The sequence below is a fragment of the Phyllostomus hastatus genome, unplaced genomic scaffold, assembly GCF_019186645.2.
Source record: "Phyllostomus hastatus isolate PE091 unplaced genomic scaffold, TTU_PhHast_1.1 phas_contig_57, whole genome shotgun sequence".
NCBI lineage: Eukaryota > Metazoa > Chordata > Mammalia > Chiroptera > Phyllostomidae > Phyllostomus > Phyllostomus hastatus.
In genome coordinates, this window is record NW_025333912.1 from 584235 (window position 1) to 607214 (window position 22980).

Genomic DNA, 22980 nt, shown 5'->3' on the forward strand with positions numbered 1-22980 from the left:
CTCCGACATGGGTAAGTAGGCCACCACTCAGTAGCAGACAGTGTCCCTTCAAAGCACACCTAGAATTTTTTAAAAATGTTTTTTCTTCAGTTTTCCTGTTTCCTTTTATTTCTTATGTCATTTTTTTCTTCTAGGCATTGCCCTTTCATAGTGAAAGTGGTTGACTATTAGACCATTGCCATAAAGAGAAAACACAGTTTCTACCCTGGTCTTTGAGATGGTTTTGATATAGTTGAAGAATTGCTTTAAAAAAGTGCAATGTGTTAATCAAAGAAAATTGGTCTGGTTCTTTTCATTCTTTATTGGAAGGAGCAGCAGTATTTGAAATCTATCGAACTTACAAGCTAAGCTGGAAAAGGGTTACAGTACTGTTTGGGAAAGTAGCTATTTTTAAAATTTTTAAAAAATAAAGGAAAATAGGTGGCTTTTACATCCTATATTTTTGGAAAAATCTGATAACTGAATAAGCAGTCCATCTAATTTGTGAGAACTTGGCATGTAGGCCTTTCTGAAGTAAGAGTTGTAGAAGGGAGATACTTAATGTTGTTGCTATCAGTTAGACAATACGGGGCAGTTCAGAAAAATGCTCAGAGCAAGTGGACTTCATGGGCCAGCACCAGGGCTCTTTGAGCCCGGGGGTGGGCCGTGTAGCTGCCTGCTGTTCCCACGCCTGTCGAAGCTGCCCCTCGCTCACTGACATCCTCACCTGGGGCCAGTTTGTCTGCTAAAACCAGTGAGGAAACACTAATGTCCTTCCTCCAATCTGGTTCAACCCCACTTCCCCCTCCAACTTATCCTTTACTTCCACCACTTTGTTCAAACTTTCTGTTCTTTTAGCCAAAGAAAACTGCCATTCCCAACAGCTTCTGAGTCTATTTCCTTGAGCAGCAGGCTTACCTTAATTTCAAGCGGGACAGCACCGCCCTGTACAGGTAACTTGCAGGTAGGTGCTTTCTCTGCCGCACAGGTTGTATGACAGGATGAATAGCCCCAACTATATATCCTTTAAGATAGTAATCTTCCACTTTTGTTACTATGTCTGGAATTGAATTTATCTTGATGACTTCTGAATTTGGTGAAGCTGAAATATTAAGCACAAAGAGAAATTTGCACATGCAGTTGTTGAATTATACATTATTTCTATGTGTGATAATACTGAGTAGGAGACACACTATATGATTTAATCTTCAAATAAAGTTACAATAACATGAATTATATATTTTCTAAATTAATTTCAGAAAAGAGCAACAAATGGAAAAATATAATAAAGTTTATATATTTAAAATAAGAAAAAAGCAACAGTAACTTTATGAGCTCATAGATATATAATACTACCAATATGTCTTAAAGTAAAAATCTAATGCCTTATACACATATTTTCAGATGAGATCAGGTGCATTTAGGGTGGTATGGCTGTAGACTATACAGATATTTTTCAATTAAGATAGTTTATTTCTTAGGATTTCATTTGACTATATTTCTATTAATAGATACTGAAGACATACACAAGAAAAACAGTATTACGTTGAAGAGCTAGTTGTTTTTATGATTTGGAATGAGATGCATAATTCCTTAAGAATAAACTTAATACAAATCTAAAATTAAAAATGGAAGAAATGGTATTTGTTAAGTAAGAATTGTCATTTCCAATTACATTTCTAAACTACCGTGTTTTAAGTTTCTCTGGGAAGCTAAAAATACGATTTCATACGGCTTTTAAGTTTGAGTAAAGGAATTAAAAAGTAAAGGTATCCAGAAGTTCTTTTGAAAAAGTAAGAATTCTAAATGCATAGGAAATTTAAATGTAAAGTTGATATGCAACTCAACCATACTTTTGAAATAGGATAAGTCTGTAGAAACTATCAAATAGTACAATCTGGTCCTGGCTGGAGTGGCTCAGTGGACTGAGCACTGGCCTGCGCCCTGGAAGGTCGCAGGCTTGCTTCCTGGTCAGGGCACATGCCTGGGCTGCAGGCCAGGTCCCCAGTTACGGGTGTGTGAGAGGCAGCTGATCAGGATCTTGCATAGATTTCTCTCCCTCTCTTTTTCCTTCCCTTGCTCTCTCTCTAAAAATAAATAAATACAATAAAAAAAATAGTGCAATCTGTACAGTTTTTAGTAAAGGGGAAAGGGTGTATTACTTGGGAACATGATTCTAGTGTTCCAGCTGTATTAATTTAGAAAACACTTTCTGTAACAAATGAGAAAACAACTTCCTCATTTTCTGGAAAACAATCAAGAATTAATATCTAGAAGTAGACCCGCAGTTTGAGTATCTCTTGAGTAACAAAACATTATGAAATTAATTCCAGGTACAGGCAGTGCTGGTTCTTGACCTTCTGTCAGTGCAGTCAGTGGTGGCGAGCAGGGAGCTGCAGCTAGTGGCCTGAACCTGGGGAGGAGGTTCAGGAGCAGACAAGGAGGAAGGGTCAGAGAAAGCGCCCCCTCCTCTTACATTCACAACCATGTGATGGAACACAAGGCCACCATCGGTGGGTGTTCACGCCAACTCCTCAAACCAAAGTATAGCACTCAATAGAAAAGTTACATAAACCAGGATGACTCGATTTCCTCAAATTTTCATCCTCCTTTGGATTTAAACTAATCTATTCATAAAATATTTTCTGTATCATTATGAATAGGAATAAAAACAAAGGACAATCCTGGACTTTGAAGAAACAGCTGGGTTTCATTGTAAAACGACCCAGTTGGGCCTGGTGTGTGGCAATCACTCTGTGAGTCATTTGGTTTTCCCATTTTTCAGTATTTTTATCAACCGATGCTGATTTCCAAACAAAGGACCTGAATAACTATAAAATAGAATAAACTGTTAAGACTAGGACTCAAACACAACCTAAGCTTATTTTTAGAACTATATACTAATCCTACAAAGTTTTAAAGAGAATTTCAGTTTTTAATGACTTGCAGGGCTTGTTGTAGAGAGTGGAGATGCTTCAGCGTGACACGAAAGGGCCTCCACAGCCTGGGCTCTGCCTGCCTTTCAGCCTTCACTCTCGTCGTCCTCTTCGTAGTATGTCCTGCCTCGGCAGGTGGTGGGAACCACGGGCGTGCTGAGGCTGGCAGCTCGCTTCGTGACACCAGGCCTCCATGCCCTTCCCCGATCCCCAAGCCAGAGTTAGTTATTCCTCTGTGCTGCACTTTATTCTACTGCTTCCCTTACCATGCTGTAGGATACTCACTTGTTCACATGTTTGTCCCTGCTGTCTGAGAATTCCTTAGGGCAAGGAACCCACCTTACTTCTCTTTCTATGCCTACCATTTCCCCAGGTCATTATGTTAGGTTGGAAATACTATTCACAAAGGGAACTAAGGGATGAAATTATTGCAGAAAGGAGGGAAAGCCATCAAGGTTAGCTTGTGGAAATACACGTAAAAAAAGTGAGGTCAGCTAATTCAGGAACAGTCGTGCGGGTTATCTAGATGGTAGAGGAGAGAGGCGCAGCAGGGAAGGAGCACCCAGGCAGCGCTGGGGAACTTGTTCTCTCGATCACCACAAAAGCGAAGGTGGTCAAGAACCCAGAGAGAATCCAATCAGGCAGAGTTTAAGTTCATACTCACTTCAAAAGGCTCTAGTTTCAAGGTCCCACTTTATGTTCCTCAAGTTAACGACATTATGATAAAAGAAAAAAAACACATTGCAAATGAGGTAAAAGGTAATGAGAGAGGGAGCTATACTGGGTGTAATTAGCTCCATCTCAGAGAGAAATTTGGAGAGAAGTTCGGGAGAGGACTGCACCGCAGACAAGGGATGAGCCTGCGGGTCTGGGAGAGCTCCTGGATCCTGCTCAACCTCCTTCTCTCGCTGACTGGTTTGGGGTTGCTGTTAGATCCTGTATTGTCTCATCCAGTCTACTGTGGCAGCATTGCTTAGGAGGAAACCCCAGAAATCAAGAGCTCAGGGTTGGGGAAAGTGGCCTCTCCTGGAGCCCAGGGTGAGAGTTCAGAGCTCTTCAGGCCGCTGCGTGCTCCGTCTGCTCTCTGGGTTTCAGCACTTTCCCAGAGAGGGGCATGCGGCAGCCAGCACTGAGAAGGCCTTTAATGTGTTCAAAGAGGCCCGTCAGTTGTTTGTTATTAAACATAGGTATTTGAAAATATTTCAATTATTCTGTGTTTTCACCAGATGCTCAGCAGTTAGAAATATGACAGCTGAACTTGAACAACAAAGGCGAGAACTGCATGGGCCCACCTATGTGTGCCTTTTTGTTTTCCTTATGATGCTTTCTCTAGCTTACTTTATTGTGAGGATACAGTGTGTAGTGCCTGTAATGTACAAAATAAGTGTTAATCGACTGTGCTACTGGCAAGGCTTCTGGTAAATAGTAGGTTATTAGTAGTTACGTTTTTGGGGAGTTAAAAGTTTTTTTCCAACTGCGTGTGTGTGTGGGTCATCACCCCTAACCACTGCGTTGTTCAACAGTCAACTGTATTGGACTGTTTCAGTTCTATAATCTGCCTGCCTCCCTCATTAAGGATGATATGTTATCTGGAGACAGAGGTGACGGCTGTACACCGGTGCACATGTACTTAATGTCACCACACTGTACACTTAGAAAGGTAAAGATGATCAAAATGGTTAAAATGAAATTGCTAAGTGATAAGAAAATAGGAAGTCATAGTTTAGTTGGTGCATTGGTAATAAACTGAAATTTATTTAAAAAAGAATTGATCTCTCATATAACCATAATAATAGAATCAGCAACCAAATAAGTAAATATGATGAAAGAAAACACTTACTAGATTCTAACTATACCGTTATTTGCCAATGACTCTGAGCCATAGGTGTGCCCTTTGTTGAAAAGGAAAATTATTAGAGACATGTTAAAGACATTAACTCTAAACTGATTGGAAACCTTAAAAAGAGTAAATAGCACACAACTTCCTGTCTACGTGATTCAATGTTATTTAATTCTGTGTCTGTGTGTACAACTTAAGAATATCTCATGTCCAATGCTGAGTCATTGGGTGGAGGTTTGGAGACCCACTGGATTAGAAGTATCAGGGACATAATGATAGTAGCAAAGGGGACAGGTGACATTAGAAGGAATAAAATGAATTATAAACTAGATAAAAGAACTCTAAAAACTTTACAGCCTGCGGTCACTTAAAGGGCTTACCACCCTTCATTGGCCCAAATTGACGATAATGAAAGTCATTTCCTCCACTGTAGTGTCTCAGAGCACGGTTTTCAAAGGCAGAGTTATTTAACATGTTAAAAACAACCACAACAAGATTGGCTATAGCAGAAAAACATTGGTGCTTAAAAAAGTCCCTGTTTGGGTAGAGAATGTACTTCTAAGGAACACCTCACTCTCCGGAGACGTCAGAGAAATGTCATGTCAATGGAATACATCCAGCTTTTCTGTCTAATCCACATCCTCTTGTCTTCTCAATAAAGGAAGGTTATTTCTTGAAACTCAATGCAAAAGAAATGTTAATGCACGAAACACACATGTGCACACACACAGGGAGTTTCAGGAAGGTTACAAACTGAGAAGGCCAGACAGTGTGTAAAGGGAGAAGGAAACTGTACATGAGCACTAGTAAGCACATCATAACAAACATGTGTAAAGACCATGTTTGTTGGGGCCCAGGGCTCTGTGTTGATTACTTAACTCTCTCAAGTAGGAATGCGTTCCTATGGGGAGGTCTGTGTCTTTTGATAAACAGCCCTCAGAATGGTCGTGACGATTACGGAAAATGCTTGAGAACTCCTTGTTAAAAAACTAACTGAATGAAAAACTGGGCATGGCATTTACATATTCGATTAACAGAGCTCCGGGGTGCTCATGGAGCGGGGGTTTAGAGAATAGACTCTAGGACCAGACTGTCTGGCTCCAAAGCCCAGCTCTGCCACTGGCTAGCCTGGCAAGGTACTTTTGCATTCATGTGCCTCAGTTTCCTCCTCTGCAAAGTGAGAATAATAATAGAACACACCTTAGAGAATCATTAGGAGGATTAAGTAAATTGATATTTGTTCTCAGAAAGTATCCGGCATGCAGTGAGTGCTTTGTTGGATGAGGTCCTCCTCTGTTTAGAGAGGAAACACACTATTCTCACTAAGAGCATTGGGCCTGGGTTCAACCCGCCTGGATTCAAATACTGGTTATGCCCCACTTACTAGGCCTGCCATCTGAAACAAGGTTGTAGCCCTCTGAGGTGTGGATGAATAGCTGTATTAACTTCACAAAGTTGCTCTGGTAGTGACTGTAAAACAGAAGGCCAGGGCTTGGCACAAAGTAACACTCGAATGTCAGAGATGTTCCTGTCTGCTGGAGGCCCAGCTCTGAAAAAGATCATTTCAAATGAAGCTGTCCTCAGAGATAAGTCATTGCTGGTTTAGAAAACCTCCATGAAGAAGATCACTGTGGAGATCTGGATTTATTCCAAAACCATGGCCTGGCTCCCAACCTGTAGAACTCTAGTCAAGACCCCTAACTCACACCCTAGATTAGAGGGCCCCACTCGTGCTCTGAATTTCAGGTCCCCCACTCACACTGCAGATTAGGAGTCCCCAGCTCTCACTCCACATCAGGTGTCCTTAACTCCCACTGATCTACCACACGGAGTCATGGACTCAAAGGCCCGAAGGTACCCGGCTGATGAAGCAAAGAAGCTGTGCTGGATGAAGCTGTGGGACCCAGTGAATTCTCAAAACTTCACTCAAAGAGTGTAGCAGCCCCAGCTGCGTGCTGCCTCCTGGGCATGTGGTCCTGGTGTTACTGATCTTAGAATTTTCATAACCCCCCCTAAATCCAGATTCTTATGTAATATCTTTCCACTTTTAAAAGTGACAGTTAATTCAAGTATTTTGACACTGTACACACCAAGTGAGACCTGTCTGATGGCTAAAATGTGGCCCATGTCTTGTAGGTTTGTGACTCCCACTCTGGGTCACCTCTGGGATTTTGCAGATCAGAGCCTTCCCAGGTCTCTGCCAGGCCTCCTAGACCAAACTCAGACAGTGTTCAGCATCCTAGGACACAGGAAAAGGCACCCAAACCTTCCTCATTAGTGGGGACAGGAGGAGGATGGTAACAGGAGGGCTCCGGCTCACTCCCTTAACAAATTGTCCTACACTGGGACTTGGCTTTAAACAGGCTAGCATCAGTCAGCAAAGTTAAACCCAGGAGCAAGAAGAGGAAAAATAAGCTGGGAATTCTGCAGAGAACTTTCCTCCATGTAATTACCTTGATTCTTTTTTATTTTTAAAAGGATTTTTATTTATTTTTAGAGAGAGGGGAGGGGAGGGAGAAAGAGAGGGACAGAAACATCGTCAGTTGCCTCTCACATGTCCCTAACTGGGGACCTGGCTCACAACTCAGGCATGTGTCCTGACTCAGGATTGAACCAGTGACCTCTTGGTTTGCAGGCTGGCACTAATCCAGTGAGCCACACCAGCCAGGGATAATTCCCTTGATTCTTGATAATGTTCTAAACTCTGCTGAAATGAGACAGGAAGGCTGATTCAGCTTAGAGATGTGAGGAAGGGGCAAGCTATGCACATAAACGGAGGGATTTTCATCAGTGCTCAGCGAAGTGAATAATTATGTCTCCATCATAGGATCAGTGTTGCAAGCCAAGCCTTTGGTTTGATGTCCTTACACTGGGGCAGTGATATCAGAGGCTGTATTTCTTTTTAAACACAGGAAGCTACGGAGAAGGTGGTGGTTGTTTTGGCTAGAATTTGAATAGCACCAGAGGTTGGCAGCAGCTCCAGACTGTCTTACTTTTAGCTTCCCACCATCAGTTCTTCCTCAGTTCTTTGCGAGAAGGAACAAGTGGTGTTGTTTATAGCACTAATGGGTGTGGTTGGTTATTGTTAAATAAATGCTACATGGTTTGTAAAAGCTTTGTTATACCTTATGGGGCTGTTGTGAAGAACTGATGAAAGAAAGCATTTTGTGATTTGCTTTGAAAACTATATAGACGCAAAGTGGATTTCTATGATTAAAATGGAAACATGATGAAGGTTAAGCAACAATCTATCATTTATCCTTAGAGTTTCTAAAATAAAATAATCAACAGACTTTTAAATGTTCCTTTGCTTAAAGTTTTCAGAGACAAAGACCAACTTTTGAAAATAGTAAAAGTCACATTCCAGTATAAAGCAAGAACTGTTCAATGCCAAAAGGTTTGCTATGGTGATTGTAACTCTATGAAAATAGTCCAAGATATATATGTTCTTTCCACCAATTTACTTCTGAACAGTATGTATTTTTGAAATACTATGAAACATTTTTTCCTCAGCTAAAAAATACAATGTGCAGAAACTGACAAGTAATTTTACCATATTTTCAAAAGGGAACAAACAGTCTGTCAATTTCTATATTCTATCTCACAGTTATAGTAAACATAAGAAGTGACACATGCCAAGTACATATTTTTCACCAGGCACTATGCAAAATGTTTTATTTGCCTAATCTTTTTTTTTTTTTTTGCAATTTTCAAAGGTTTATCACTGACTCTGTAATACAGTAATTATGACTATACAGGTCTGATCTTAATTAATCCTTACAGCACTTCTCAAGGTAGATATGATTATTCTCAGATGAGGAAACTCAGTAAGAGAGAGCTTTGATAATTTGCCCAAACTGCTGCTATGTGGTAAGACTATAATTGAACCGGACGGAATGACTCCAGAGCCAGTGCCCAGGTCTATGGACACGCTAGCGCCTACAGGAGAGTAAAACTTCATTGATTTGCATCATGTTAATTCAGAATCTGTGAAAATTCAGACACGGGCTGAGCTAAAGCTTATGGACTTCAAAAAATTGTTAAGCAATTAATGTATTGGTGTTAAAGGGAGTATGTGGCCCTGACCGGTGTGCCTCAGTTAGTTGGGCATCCTCCTGCAAAGGAAGGGCAGCCAGTTTGATTCCTGGTCAGGGCACATACCTGGGCAGCAGGGTCAGTCCTTGATCAGGGTGCAGACAAGAAGTGACCGATAGATGTTTCTCTCTCACGTCAATGTTTCTTTCCCTCTCTTTCTCTGTCCTCCCCCCACCCCCATCTCTAAAAATAAATAAATAAAATCTTAAAATAAAGGAGTACCTGGCTTCCTTACCAAGATGTTTTAAATTACTTAGAAATATAAACCACTATACAAACAACATGCAAATGTGTAATCTTTTATATATATTTTTTAATATTTTATTTATTTATTTTTAGAGAGGGAAAGGAGGGAGATAGAGAGAGAGAAACATCAATGAGCGGTTGCGGGGGGTTATGGCCTGCAACCCAGGAATGTACCCTGGCTGGGAATCGAACCTGCGACACTTTGGTTCCCAGCCCGCGCTCAATCCACTGAGCTACACCAGCCAGGGCTAATCTTTTATATTTTTAATGAAAGCTGCCATTTTTGTAGTCACTTACTGATATATTTAATTGAAGTAATAGTTTTAAAATACACTATGATAGAGTACTTAAAATACTCCATCAAACTATGTAGTTCATTATTATAGGCAGATACAAGGAAGATCCAATTATGACCCTTTCAAACTCCTGCGGCCTTATGTCTCACTGCTGCCTCCTTTGTGTGCTACCCCCGCGTTCATTCTGTTGTATTCGGAGTTCCTGGGCAGACCCTAACATTTTCTCTTATTTCTGAGTCTGTACATCTTGTCTTTCAGCCTTGTTTGCTCTCACCCCTACTTTCTACTCGGTCCTTTTTTAACCTTTATAATATATTTGGGTGGGAGTAGAAATATGACATACAAAAAATGCACAAAACATACTTAAAATTGCTAACACTTGGGCCCGAGCTGGTGTGGCTCAGTGGATTGAGTGCTGGCCTGTGAACCAAAGAATCACCAGTTCATTTCCCAGTCAGGGCACACGCCTAGGTTGTGGGCCAGGTCTCTGGTAGGGGGAGGGTGAGAGGCAACCACACTTTGATGTTTCTCTCCCTCTCTTTCTCCTTCCCTTCCCTTCATTCTAAAAATAAATAAATAAAATCTTTTAAAAAAGCCTGTCAGTACTTGGGCAACCACCATCCATTACAAAATCAGAAGATGGAGGACACTCCAGAAGCTCCCCACTTCAATCTTTCCAATAACAACCCCTCTCTCCCACCCTGTGCTGCTTAAACATTCAAGGTCATTACCTCCTTGTTCTTCTTTATAGTTCACCATCCAAGCGTGCAGCCTTAAACACTACCATTCAGTTTTGCTGATTTTTTGAGCTTTACATAGATGGAATTATACAGTATGTACTTTAGTGTGTCTTCTTTCACTCGACATTATGTTTAGGAGATTCATCTGGGGTAGCTTGAGTACTTACAGCGTTCGTTTTCATTGCACCACAGTAGAGGACGGCAAAGCACTGCCTGTGGCCTGTTTGGTCATCTATGCTATGCAAGCACGACAACGGCCGAGCTGAGCAGTTGTGATGAAGACCCCATGGCTTGCAAAGCCTAAAAGACTTACTATCCAGCCGTTAGCAGACACAGTTTGCTGACTTCTTCAGGGTAGTGTTCCATTGTGTGAGTACACCACAGTTCATCTTTCCTGTCTCTTGTTCTTGGATACCTGAGCTGTTCACACTTTTGGGTTATTACAAATGATGCTTCTATGAACATTCTTCCATGTGCTTCATGGTGAACATGTGCCCACACTTCTGCTGGGTATATGTTCAACTAACGAGATAATGCCAAACATTTTTTTGGCATGATTGTGCCAATTTACCAACAACTGTTGTTAGCAGTCTTTTTAAATTTTAGCCATTTTTGAATGATTTATGGTGGTATCTCACAGTAGTTTTAACATGCATTTTTCTATTAACAAGGTTGAGCAAAGTTTCATATGTCTGTTGACCATTTGTATTTTCTATTTTGTGAACTGTCTGTCCAAGTTTCCTGTCTATTTCTCTATGGCGTTGTCTTTTGGTTGCTGATTCATTTGCACTTATATTTTATATATTCTGGATACAAACATTTGTCTAAGTCTCACTCATTCTTTAGATCTTAGGTGAGGTGGCACTTTCTTAAAGGAGTCTTTCTGGATCCTACTAGACAGGTGGGGGTGCTCTTCTTTCTGTTTCTATAACCCTCATACCTTGTACAACAGCACGTAGTGTATGTGTTGTAACTGGAGGCTTGTTTATTGGAGTCTCTCAGTAGGATGCTCAGGATGCAAGTTCGTGGAGCACAGGGACTAGGCTCTATTTATCTTCATAGCCTAGCTCTTAGCTTTGTATATGCTCACTAAGTGTGACTTCAAACAATGAATATATGTCCAACCAGACATAAGATGCATATATGCATAGGAAAAAAATAATATAGATTGTCAATGAAATGTATATGCTTTTTCTCCCAAAATCAATAGCTATTTAAGTGGGTCAACTGCATGCAATTATCAGATATTTTCTCCTCTTCCAGTTCAGAATGGGATCTTTCTCTTCCATAATAGTCTGAATTTATGAGGGTTTATTAATTATTAATAAACCAAACTCACCATTTCAAAAAAAGGAACTGTTTATATAGTTTTTTCATCTGTTAGGAATTTAGGCTAGGCACCATGATAAAGATTATGTTGCTTCTTGAGTAAATTTAGTCATTTTTATTATTAATTTGTTTTATGTAGTACTTTATATTTGAAAATCTTTTTACTGCTTGAGGAAATGCCCAAGAACTTATTAAATTCAGACAGAAATAAAAAAAATTAGCCGGACCCTTCCTTCCTTTCATTCTGCCTTTATTCCTTCCTCCCTCCTCTCCTCCATCCCTCATTTCTGATCCCTTATTTATCACTTGTTGGTTTTTGTATGCATTCTCTTTAGTGCTGCATCTTCATTCTTTGTGAAAGTTGTCTAGTATTTAAAATTACTGACCACTTCTTGTTTTGGGAACCATCCCTCTCTCTGTATTTTTGGTGTTATCCATTCATTCTCCGCCATTCTGTTCAGTTGTGCTCAATATGGCTGAATACACCTGACGACTCAGCCCAAGACACTTGTGTTCTGCCCACATCCTCTCTTTTTAAGACTTTATTTCAGTTCTTCCTGGAAATCACTTCCAGCCTGGCATCTGTAACTGTTTCTGCCAGGATGTTCCCTGACCACCTCAAATGCAACATGCCTGTAATGGAATTGCTCTTTCACCACGTGCGGGCTCTTTTGGGGACGTTCCTCCTACTGTACGAGGCATCATTATTTCCACAGCTACTCAGGCTCAGAACCGGGAAGTTATCCCGGATTCCTCATTCTTCTGTCCCTTCATGTGCAGCCAGCCACAGGCTAAGTTCCTCCCTCATACTGTCTGTTACATTTACCCCTTGCAGTCAGTCCATCCTTATTGCTGCCCCTCATGTGCAGGTCCTCCTTGATGAGCCTGCACCATTGCAATCAGTCTTCTAACATTTCTCCTACCTCCTATCTCTCCCCATTGCAATCTCACATGCATCTTCTAAACGCACTTTTCTGTATCCAACAAATTCTTCTTCAAGTGCCTTTACAGCTATTTATTCCCCACAGCATCAGGGAATCACTCCTCAGACAAGCCAGAGCTTTCCCTACTCCACTTATTTCCATTTACTTCCTGCTTCTCCCCTACAAAACCTCCCTTAGCTCCCTGCTCTATTCAATAGCCCTTCAACGTGCCTCAATCTCAGTCTTTTTCTGATTACCTAAGCCCTACTTTTCTTAAGGGTCAGTTAATGTCCTAATTTGAAATTATAACTAATCATATTTAAAATGGACTTCCTTTTCCTGATACCTTGTGCCTCATGTATTACAATTTTTCATCCATTAATTCGACATCACTTATTGGCTACTGGTCATGTGTCAAACACTGTGCTAGACACAGAGATACAAAGGTTGTTAAGACATAGTAGTTCCTGACCTTGAGCAGTTCACTATCTTGCTCAGTTTGACCAGTTAGAATATAACATACTTGAGGGCTGAAATTATGTCTTATTCTTCTTCGTATTTCCCGTACTTATCAGCATCTTCCATAGAATGCACACATCATATGTACTTATTGCTGTTAACAATTATGATAAAGGACAATGAGAGGTTCTTATTCTAATAATAAGGAAGCAAGCTAGAAGCCAGCAAAATTTTACTTGATGTATTTTACATAATTCTACTAGAAATTCAAATAAGGAACCTACCATCTGTCCATATGTTGGGTTTTTAGTACTGTAGAAACTCTTTTTAGTCATAAAGCTATACATGTTCTAAAAATCCTTAAGGCTATCATTATTTAAAATTTTTCTGGGATTGTACAGGAAGGCATATTAACTCTTTCGGATAATTTGCAGAGTTAATTTAACTTTTCATTAATAAATGATATTTAATACACTTATATATATATTCACATACTCTGATAAATATACATATATAGACTAAACCAGAAATTTATTGCAAATAATGTACTGAAATCTCACTACTGCAGTTGGTAGACTTGGCATAAAGCCAGGAGGTATAATAATAGTTAACTTTTTATTAAGCGCTTACTAAAGTGCCAGATACCTTTTCAAGTAGATAATTTTATATTATCTCCCTGAATCCTTAGAATAACTCTCTTATGTAAGCATCATTAGAACCCCCAGTTTACAGGTGAGCAAACTGAGATATAGCAAAGTTTACAAACTTGACACAGTTGTGTGTGAAAGAGCCTAGATCCAGAACCTGGGAACTTTGACTTCAGCGCCGTATATGCTTTATGACTATGTTATTACTTTGCTCATACAGATGAAAATAATGCCTGAAAGTATGCACCCATCCCCCCCCCAAAAAAAAACAAGCGTGGGAGAAGGGGAGGAGAATGAGAGAGTGAGAGAGAGAGAGAAAATATAGGTGAATGCAAAGTAAATAAGCTCCCATAACAGGGTACTGGAAATTGCAGAGTCTCCTCCTCTTGTCCCACTGGGACTTTACTCTGTGTCTCGTGTCCTGTGTTTGGAAAAACAGAGGAAGACGAGGTAAGAGACAGGCTCATCATGAGCACGCACAGCTGTCACCAGACCATTTTGTTTCCTGAAAGGTTGCTCACTGCACAGTGGCCTCTGGGAGGCAGGAGGTGCCACTGTGCAGCACTCCTTACAGGAGTCCCAGGACAGACAGCCCACACTACATGTAGGGCTGGCATGTTCACCCTCCCCCGACTCACTCCCTGTATGCTGGAGTGGCAGGTGGAGGTCAGGGATGGGAGAGGAAGGTGGTTGTGGAGTTGGGCTGATGCAGTGTCTCGGCTTCTGAGGCAAAGACAGACACAAAATAAAACAAAAACATGTGGAATAACTGGAGAGAAAAGGGACATAAGGAGACAAGGCGCCTGGACCAAATAGGAACCAGGTGTAACTTTAAAATATATGCCTATTTTGTGGGTTAACATTTGCAAATTATGCCCAGACTTAGGCTTTATAGTGCAATAATCTGTTACCTCCCCCAAACACCTAGAGTGGAAGGTAGAAATTATATTCCTTTTACAGAGAGAAGGACTTTTGATAATAGAAAAACCAAAATGACTTCTAAAAAATTTAGCTGTAGATCTTTCTGATTTAAGGATGACTGCATTTTTACACATTTGCTTAAGATTTTTAACATTGTTCGGAGAAAATAAATCAGAAAAAAATGTGAAATTACTTTAAGCCCTATGATCCTATGAGGGATTGTGCAGCAAATCTTAAAGTGCAGATCAAAATGGCTCTGGCCTACAGGGTATGAATAGACAAGGTTTTGAGTTTAAGGAGAGTGTGTGTTTGTGTCCTATGGACTCACAGAAATCAGTCTGAACAAAACAATCAACCAGGACAGTCAGCGGAGAAAACATAGACTTATATCACTGAAATTTTCTCAAATAATAGTTTTTGAAAAAGTATAGAAAAAAGTCATGTGATTGACTACTTCTTTGATCACCATTATCTTAATTGACTTTTAACTTTCATAATTAAAAAGAAAATTAAGAATATAGACTTTTTCCTTTGGTAGCCTTAGCCTTAGATAAAAATGGAAATGGGAGTGTGTTAGAAGTATATACACGTGCAGACCTTGTGTGTGTCCCTGGAAGTGAGTTTGCTTGCTGGCTAGCTCAGTTTTTGACAAAGAAAAATGGGCTGCTCCTGTTTCTTGCACAAAGATGCACTGTTCACAGAGCAAACCAAAAAAAGGGGGAATTTGTGTTTAAGTTGAAAAGAAACTAAGGTAATATCCAACATGATAATATGCTTAGTATAATCTTTCTATTCACTGATAAAATGTGTTGCTTTTTACAATTAAAAGCATAACTTTGTAATAGGAACTTAAACTATGGGTAGCTGGAAATTCTAACAGCAAGCATGACACTCCAATTCCATTTTTAGTGTCCCATTATTAAAAATGCAGCTCTGCTTTTTAAAAACTCAGTTTTAGCTATGCAGTTCTATGGTACTCTTAAGTTTCAAAAAACAAAAACAAAAACAAAACTGAGGCAAAGTATTTGTGAAGTCGAGCTACCTCTGTTCCTTCCACAGGGCTGCCATCTGGGCTTGTTTATTTGTGTTTCCAACTTTCTGGAACAGGGAGTTTCTCTGTTAGGGACAGGGCACCAAGCAAAGGAAGTGTCTTACAGAAGACTGTCTTTCCTTTTTTTTTTTTTTAACTGTATGTTCAAACTTCAAGATTAGCTTGGTAAAAATATCAAACAACTAACACAATCACAAAATTTAACATAGTTGGAAACCTCAGAATTGGCTTAGCAAATACTCTTCCATACGATGCAAGCAATACTTCCTGCATGCTACCTTCTTGTGCCTTTCAGATCTTTTTCAAAACAAACTGTCATTAAGGCTATGGCTATTTGGCCTGGAAATCAAACATTTTCCACGTACCCTTCCACGAATAAGCATTTGATTTAAAAATGAAAGAAATATTTCAAAGCCGTTTTTCTAATTTTATGAAGTACATATGAGCCATGTTACAAAAAATGAAGCAAACAAAACAAAATCTTTCAATATATAATTAAGAGACAAAGTATTATTTTTAGATTGATTACACAATCTTATTGTGAAGAACACTCTAAAAATTCACAAACCAACACTTAAAATACTAGTAGTCTCTTATCTCAAAACATTTCATTTAACAAATAAAATAGAAGAAAAAAGTACCTTGTAAAGTAAAATCCAGCAATACATATTCGTAAGCAAATTCTGTCTTTGTTTCCACTTGCGGTCTCTTCAGCGTAGAAAATATTTTTCCAGGGCTGCTATCATCAGGGTCTTCTAGCTTTCGAAGTCCGCACCCCATGGCAAAATCTGTAAGGAATTAAATTGCAGGACAGGGGAGGGAGAGCAGCAAATTCTGTTGTTCAAGCTGCAAAAACAAAGTTATAGACTTAACTGCTTTGATTTTTTCAGCTAAACCATAGATACTCAAAAAGAAAACATCTGAGTCCAAAGAAAGGAGCTGAAGACTTTTTCTATCCATTTTTCTGAACAGTCGTTGAGCCCATCATGATTAAGCTACAGCTCCGGGAGGCTGGGCTTGATCTTAGGAGAAACATGCAAGCTGCTACAACTTAGCGGAGAATTTCCATGCCACGTCAATTTACAGCCAGCCCCCTACCAGAGTTCTGTCGCTCAGGGCACCAACTGTGCTTTGTCTATTCCAGTTGGCTGGATGATAAAAGAGGTGTCCAAAAACAGAAATAAAAAGGCAAAAGTGCAACTCAGATGGAAGTATCTACAAGCAGAGGATATATTCAGACACCGTGGCATGCAATTTTTTTTTCTGTTTTCTCTTTTCCCCTCTTTCCTGTGTCCACTCCCTCCTCCCTCCCCGCTACTACCAAGAAAGCAGAAGGAGAGAGAGAGAGAGAGAGAGAGAGAGAGAGAGAGAGAGAGAGAGAGAAAAGGGATGAAAGAAATGGATTCTCAACATGGTTGGAAACAGAAATCATTTCCAGAACGGAAGTCAGCTTTATGAGGAAACTTTCCGGAGTCTAAAAGGAGAAAAGTAAGGTTAAAAAAAAACAAACAAACAACAAACACTTCAGTCTTTAGGTTGCATTTTTCAGGATTTCTTTCAACATGAAGATTGTTTTTACTGGAAAAATGATATACTGCCAAATAGAAAAAAAACTATATTAAAATATGTTAATAAAGACTCATTAATTGCAAAGGAGGAACACATGTGGATAATGTTTTCTCAACATTCTTAAAGTTTAAAATACTCTACTATTAGAAAGCTTATAATGGATGGTAACTAATAACACTCTACACATCCCAAAGTATCCATAATTAAAAAACAACAATAAAACTGACAACTTGATTCATTCAGTCTTTTTAAAAATTTTTATTTATTTTTAGAGAGATGGGAAGGAAGGAAGGAAGAAATAGAGGGAGAGAAACATTGGTCAGTAGCCTCTCACATGCCCCATCTGGGGACCTGGCCCACAACCCAGGCACGTGCCCTGACTGAGAATTGAACCTGTGACCTTTTGGTTTACAGGCTGGCACTCAGTGCACTGAACCACACCAGCAAGGGCTCATTCAGTCTCATGGATTGCCATTTACCTGAAGTTGAGAGCAATTTATGATGGAATAATTGTAATGAGTGTTTATTGTATTTTACCATTTACAGGTCAGGTGGTATGACGCATTCATCAACACTGAGAGCCCTGGAATCAGATGGCTAGGGTTCAATCCTGCTTCTAATACCTACTAGAGACAAGATCTTGGGCAAGTTACTTGACTTCTTCAAGTTTCAATATCCTCCCCTATAAAATGGGGTTAATAATAGTACTTACTTCATGTGCTTGTTATGAAGGTTGACTGAGATAATCTTATCTCACATCCTAACACTATGCTTGCCTAATAACACAAAGTAAATTTGTTAATATGCTTACATTATAAAACAGGGTTGAGAACAGCAATAGGAAGGAAGTGATCCTGCCACCACTCTCATTATTTACAAAATAATCCCTGATCTTATTTCAGATCGTAGAGAACACAAGCTTGAAAAGGTTTTTGCAATCACACTGAAGAAGACACACGAAAACTCTCAGAGCTGGGGTGTACGGAGAGAGGGATGGATCACTATAACCTCTTGTCTCTTCCTTCTGCCTACTTGTCTTTAAATAGATTATTTCTCAGAAGGTTTTTAACAGAGGAAAATTCCATAGTCCATCATTCTCAAAGATGAGTGTGGTTAGTGGTAAGCAATTCCTGGGTAAATTTGTATAAAAAGACAGCAGACTCTGACCCAGTGTGACTCGTTTCATTCACAGTGCTTTCATGTTTGTCATTTTTCATGTTCTCTTTTGTACTATGTGCCGTGAGCTCCTGGATGATAGGAAATGGAATATTTGAAGTTCACTAGTTTTTACTGCAGTCCTGAAGATTATTTCTTAAGTACTCACTATATTTACTAAGTCCCTGCTATGTTCCAGGCACTGCAATAGATGCAGGCTGAGTACACAAGATGACTAAATATGGTTTCTGCCCTAGAGAAGCTTGTGGTTCAATGGGGAAGGCAGATTTATAAACAGATCATTTCACTATGATGTGGTAGCTGCTGAGATAAAGCATGCATAGGATGCTACAGAACCCAAGGAGAGCCTCCAAATCAGCTTGGAGGATGATATATGAACTGTCTTGAAGGATGAATAGACACAAAATAGGTAAAGGTGGGAAGCATGTGTCAGGAAAAGGGAAAGGCATGAGCAATATCACAGAATCATGAAACAGGCTGACATACACTTGAAGGAACATGAAGCAACTGCAAATTATTAGAACATAAACTTTGAAGGAAGCTGTAAGGCAGGCAAGAGCTAATTTGTAGTGAATTATATGCCATAGGGAGGGAATTTGAACTTTATCTTGCAGGCAACAAAAGGTGAATCAAGTAATCAAGTGAAAAAATCGAAGGAGTTTGAAGTAGGCAAGGAGCATCAGTTTGTTTTTCTGGTGAGCCGCTAAGGCTGCCGTGAGGAAGACAAGACAGCAAGAATGGAGGGAGACTGGTTGGTCAGGAGAGCATCACAGGAGTCTGGTTGGTAGCTAATGACTGGACAAATGAATGAGTGAATATGGTGTGTCATATGTCCTTAAAGAACTTCTTTTATCTTTAGTAAATGGAACTATAGTTCCTTTAGTTCACAATTGAGCCATTGTGTAATCACTTTTTGTCTCCAAAGTCTAACAAAATTAAATTTTACTTGACCCTTAATGATATTTTAAAAACACCTTTCCATGTATCAATGTGGCACACATTCCTATTTTAACAGCTATGGGGGATTTCACTGTATTAGTACATAAGTGCTAAATAAGTAACACTTTGACTATTTTCAAATTTTCATAGTGAAGATTTTTGTAAAGATTACTTTTTTCTCTACCTAAGTATTTTCTTTTCTTTTTTAAAAAGATTTTATTTATTTATTTATTTTTAGAGAGGGAAGAGAGAGAGAGAGAGAGAGAGAGAGAGAGAGAGAGAGAGAGAGAGAGAGAGAAACATCAATGTGCGGTTGCTGGGGGTTATGGCCTACAACCCAGGAATGTACCCTGGCTGGGAATCGAACCTGGGACACTTAGGTTCCCAGTCCGTGCTCAATCCACTGAGCTACACCAGCCAGGGAGTATTTTCTAAATACTTAGATTCTGCTTCATGAATGGTCAAAGGAAATAGTTTACATACAAGGAAATCAGTTAGAAAGCAAGAGAAAATGCATTTTAATGAGTAAATAATTCTTTATATTACTTATAGAAATATGTGGTTGGCCATAGAACTATTTAACGTATTAACCTTATATGTTTTTTCTTTAAAACTGCATTTTGGACAGTAATAAGTTTTTGTTGGTTATCACATACGAGGTCTGTTCAGAAAAGTCCAACCATTATTAGCGTAACAAGAATGGTCTGTGCAGCATTGTAAACTGGCAGCTGAGGAGAGTGCACTGGAATGCACATGTGTGAACAATGACGACTTCACTGTACTAGTCAGTGGGGGCAGAAGATGCCACTGAGTGAGCACATGTACTGTGTGTCTGTCACATTCAAAATGACTGAGTAGAGCATTGAATCTGCATCAAATTTGCATTAAGCTTAAACATTTCTCCATGGAAACTATTCATATTCAGATGATTCAGAAGGCTTTGGGGGATGATGCAATGAGTATAGCACAAATAAAAGTGTGGCAAAAAGCTTCAAAGATGGTCAAGAATCTGTTGAAAGTGGTCCATGTTCTGGAAGGTCTGCGACAAGCAGAACACCTGAGAATGTTGAATGTGTACAGGCTGCAATCAACAAAGATGGGTGACTGACAGTTTGAGAACTAGAAGCTGATCTGGGGATTCCAGAAACTATTGTGTTGAGATATTGGCACGGAATCTTGGCATGAAACGTGTCCTGGCAAAATTCGTTTCATGGCTTCTACCAGAGCAGAAGGAACATTGTGCTGCAGTTGCTAGTGACTTGATGCAAACTGCTACCAATGAACCAGATTTCCTCAGGAAGGTCATAGCTTTGAAGAGGACTCAGGCATCATTGTCTTTTGTATAATGTTTCTTGTATCTTATGTTTTCTTCAATAAGTATCTCTATTTTTCATGTTACATGGCTGGATTCTTCCTGGACAGACCTTCATATGTTTGTTCCACACCTCTTTAATGACTCTGCATTTTTAAACAAATACCTCCAGTCAAAAAAAATTTCTGCTCCTCCATTTTGTCCTTAACAAAAATGTACATTTCTTCAATAGTATTACTTCTCATTTTGAAACAAAGGTTCTGATTTCTGTTTTTTTTAAATAAATATACTTGATATTTTAGAGCAATGTCCACAGCAAAACCAAGTAGAAAGTACAGAGAGCTTCCTGTCCCCACACGCGCACAACCTTCCACTAACGTCAAGTGCAGAGTGAGTGATAAGTTTGTTACCAATGAACCTGCACTGCTGTCATTATCACCATAGTCCATAGTTTCCATTAGGGTTCCTACTTGGTGTTGTACATATCCTGGGTTTGACAAATGTATGACATGTACCCACCATTACAATATCATACACAGTAGTTTCACGATCTTAACTGTCCTTGCTCCGTCTGTTCACCCCACCCGTACTTCCTATTTTATTCTAATGCATCTGGCAATCATAATATAAAAGGTAAGGTATGGATCTAAGTCAGTTCTCTTCCACACAGATATCCAGCTGTTACAACCACACTTGTTTTCACAGATAATCTCTTACCCATCATGTTTCCCAGGCTTGTCATATATTGAGTACTTATAATAATTAAATTTTGGGAATGTTTTCTAACATTGGTTATTTTTTCTGTATTGAATTTTATATATATTTATTTTTATTATTTTTATCCTCACTCGAGGACATTTTTTCACTACTTTTAGAGAGAGGGGAAGGGAGGGAGAAAGGTAGCAACAGCTCACATCCTGGATGTGAGGGAGAAACAGCAACCTGTTGCCACTTGCAAATGGTCCAACTGGGGACCGAACCCATAACCCAGGCACGTGCCCTGACCAGGAATCGATCTTGCAAACTTTTGGTTTATAGTATGATTCTCCAACCAACTGAGCCACACTGGCCAAGGCTGAATTATATTTATTTGTTGCCAACTGTAGATTTCAGGGACAGCTTTCAGTTCTGTATTTTAAATGGGGCTTCCCCAAGGGTAGGCAGGGTTTTATGTGGCTGAATATGAACGCAGATGTGTTATCTCTTCTTGCCTGTGTTCTACTGTGGGCTCACTTAGTCCTTTAATGAATGAATGAATCTTATGAAAACATCCTCCATAACTGGTAGCTCCTTATTCTCAGTTACAACTCAAGTTTGGACCACTTAAGTTCACCAGTCTTAATGTTTCTAACAGATAATTATGTATCATCCAACCCATTTCCTACAAAGAAAAGCTCTTGCATAATAGTAACTTTTAAATCCAATCTATTTGATGAGGCCCTGCTCTAAAGTAAATCTAACAATAATTCAACTTTTTATGGAGCACCTATTATACATGTAAAGCACTACATGGACACAAAGATGAAAAAGTTAGTTTATGCTCTCCAGCATTCACAAGCTAGCAGAACATTAAGTTTTAACTGTTTAATGTACTGTTAGTTCCATAATGTAGTTGCATTTCCTTGTTAATTAATGAATTATTGAAAACACTATTGAATAAAACACTTTTTTAATGATTAGAATTGCTCTAGTCATCACATACTTAATAGTTACATAGTCTAAGATTTGTATTTTGACTTTTTATTTTTAATTATCTTTAAAAATTGCACATTCACATCCTCTGTGATTGAGTAATATCACTCCTAGATATATATATCCAAGATAAACTTTAGCATATAAGTACAAGGAAATATACATGAGAAAGTATGCTGCAGTAGTGTTTTCCTAAGAGGAAAAGCTTAGACCACTTAAATGTGCATCAACAGCCATTTGTTTCAAGGAGTTCTGCTATAAAGGGAAGGAAAAAATGGAGCAGCAGTGGGGGGTGGAGAATTTCTTTTTAAGATAGGAAAAAAAATAGCATGTTTGTATGCTAAAGAATAGATTCTATAGAAAGGAAAGGTGGGTGGGTGTGGAGAACTGTTGGAGAACCTGACTTCTCTGACACTTAGCCTGGATTTGTTTCCTAGTTCTGAAGAGTGTACATACCCTTCAGTTTTAAGTTTCACCTGTCCCTCACTTGTCCTACTTAAACTGCTGAATCAAATAGAGCATTAACTACTCAAAGGATATTTGTACTTATTGTAACTCCTATTGAAAATTGACTGGTCCACTTTCCATATCACCACAGAAATCAGAAATCAGATCCTATTTACTCTATGCCTCCATTAAAATATTAAAGGCAGTCAAAATGGATTAACTAGAGTTAGGTGCAAAAAACATGGATGAATTTTAGCAACAAAATGTTGAGGGGGAAAAGGCAAGTTGAAGACTACAAGTAGTATAATATCATTTGAAAAATGTTTAAATACCAACAAAATGAAACCATACATTGCTTAGACATACTCTATATGTGATAATAT

At 39.2% G+C, this 22980-nt stretch overlaps 1 protein-coding gene across 1 annotated transcript in view; it reads right to left on the reverse strand.

Annotated features, from left to right (window-relative positions):
- Nucleotides 1–16800, reverse strand: part of RFTN2 (raftlin family member 2) — a 62911-nt gene extending 46111 nt beyond the window's left edge. Inside the window, exons 1-2 of the mRNA XM_045847679.1 lie at nt 16104–16800; nt 898–1081 (exon numbers count right to left, since the gene is read on the reverse strand). Of these exons, the coding sequence (XP_045703635.1) occupies nt 898–1081; nt 16104–16242 (323 nt within the window). The 5' untranslated portion in view covers nt 16243–16800. The remainder of the gene's footprint in view (nt 1–897; nt 1082–16103) is intronic.
- Between the last annotated feature and the right edge of the window lie 6180 nt (nt 16801–22980).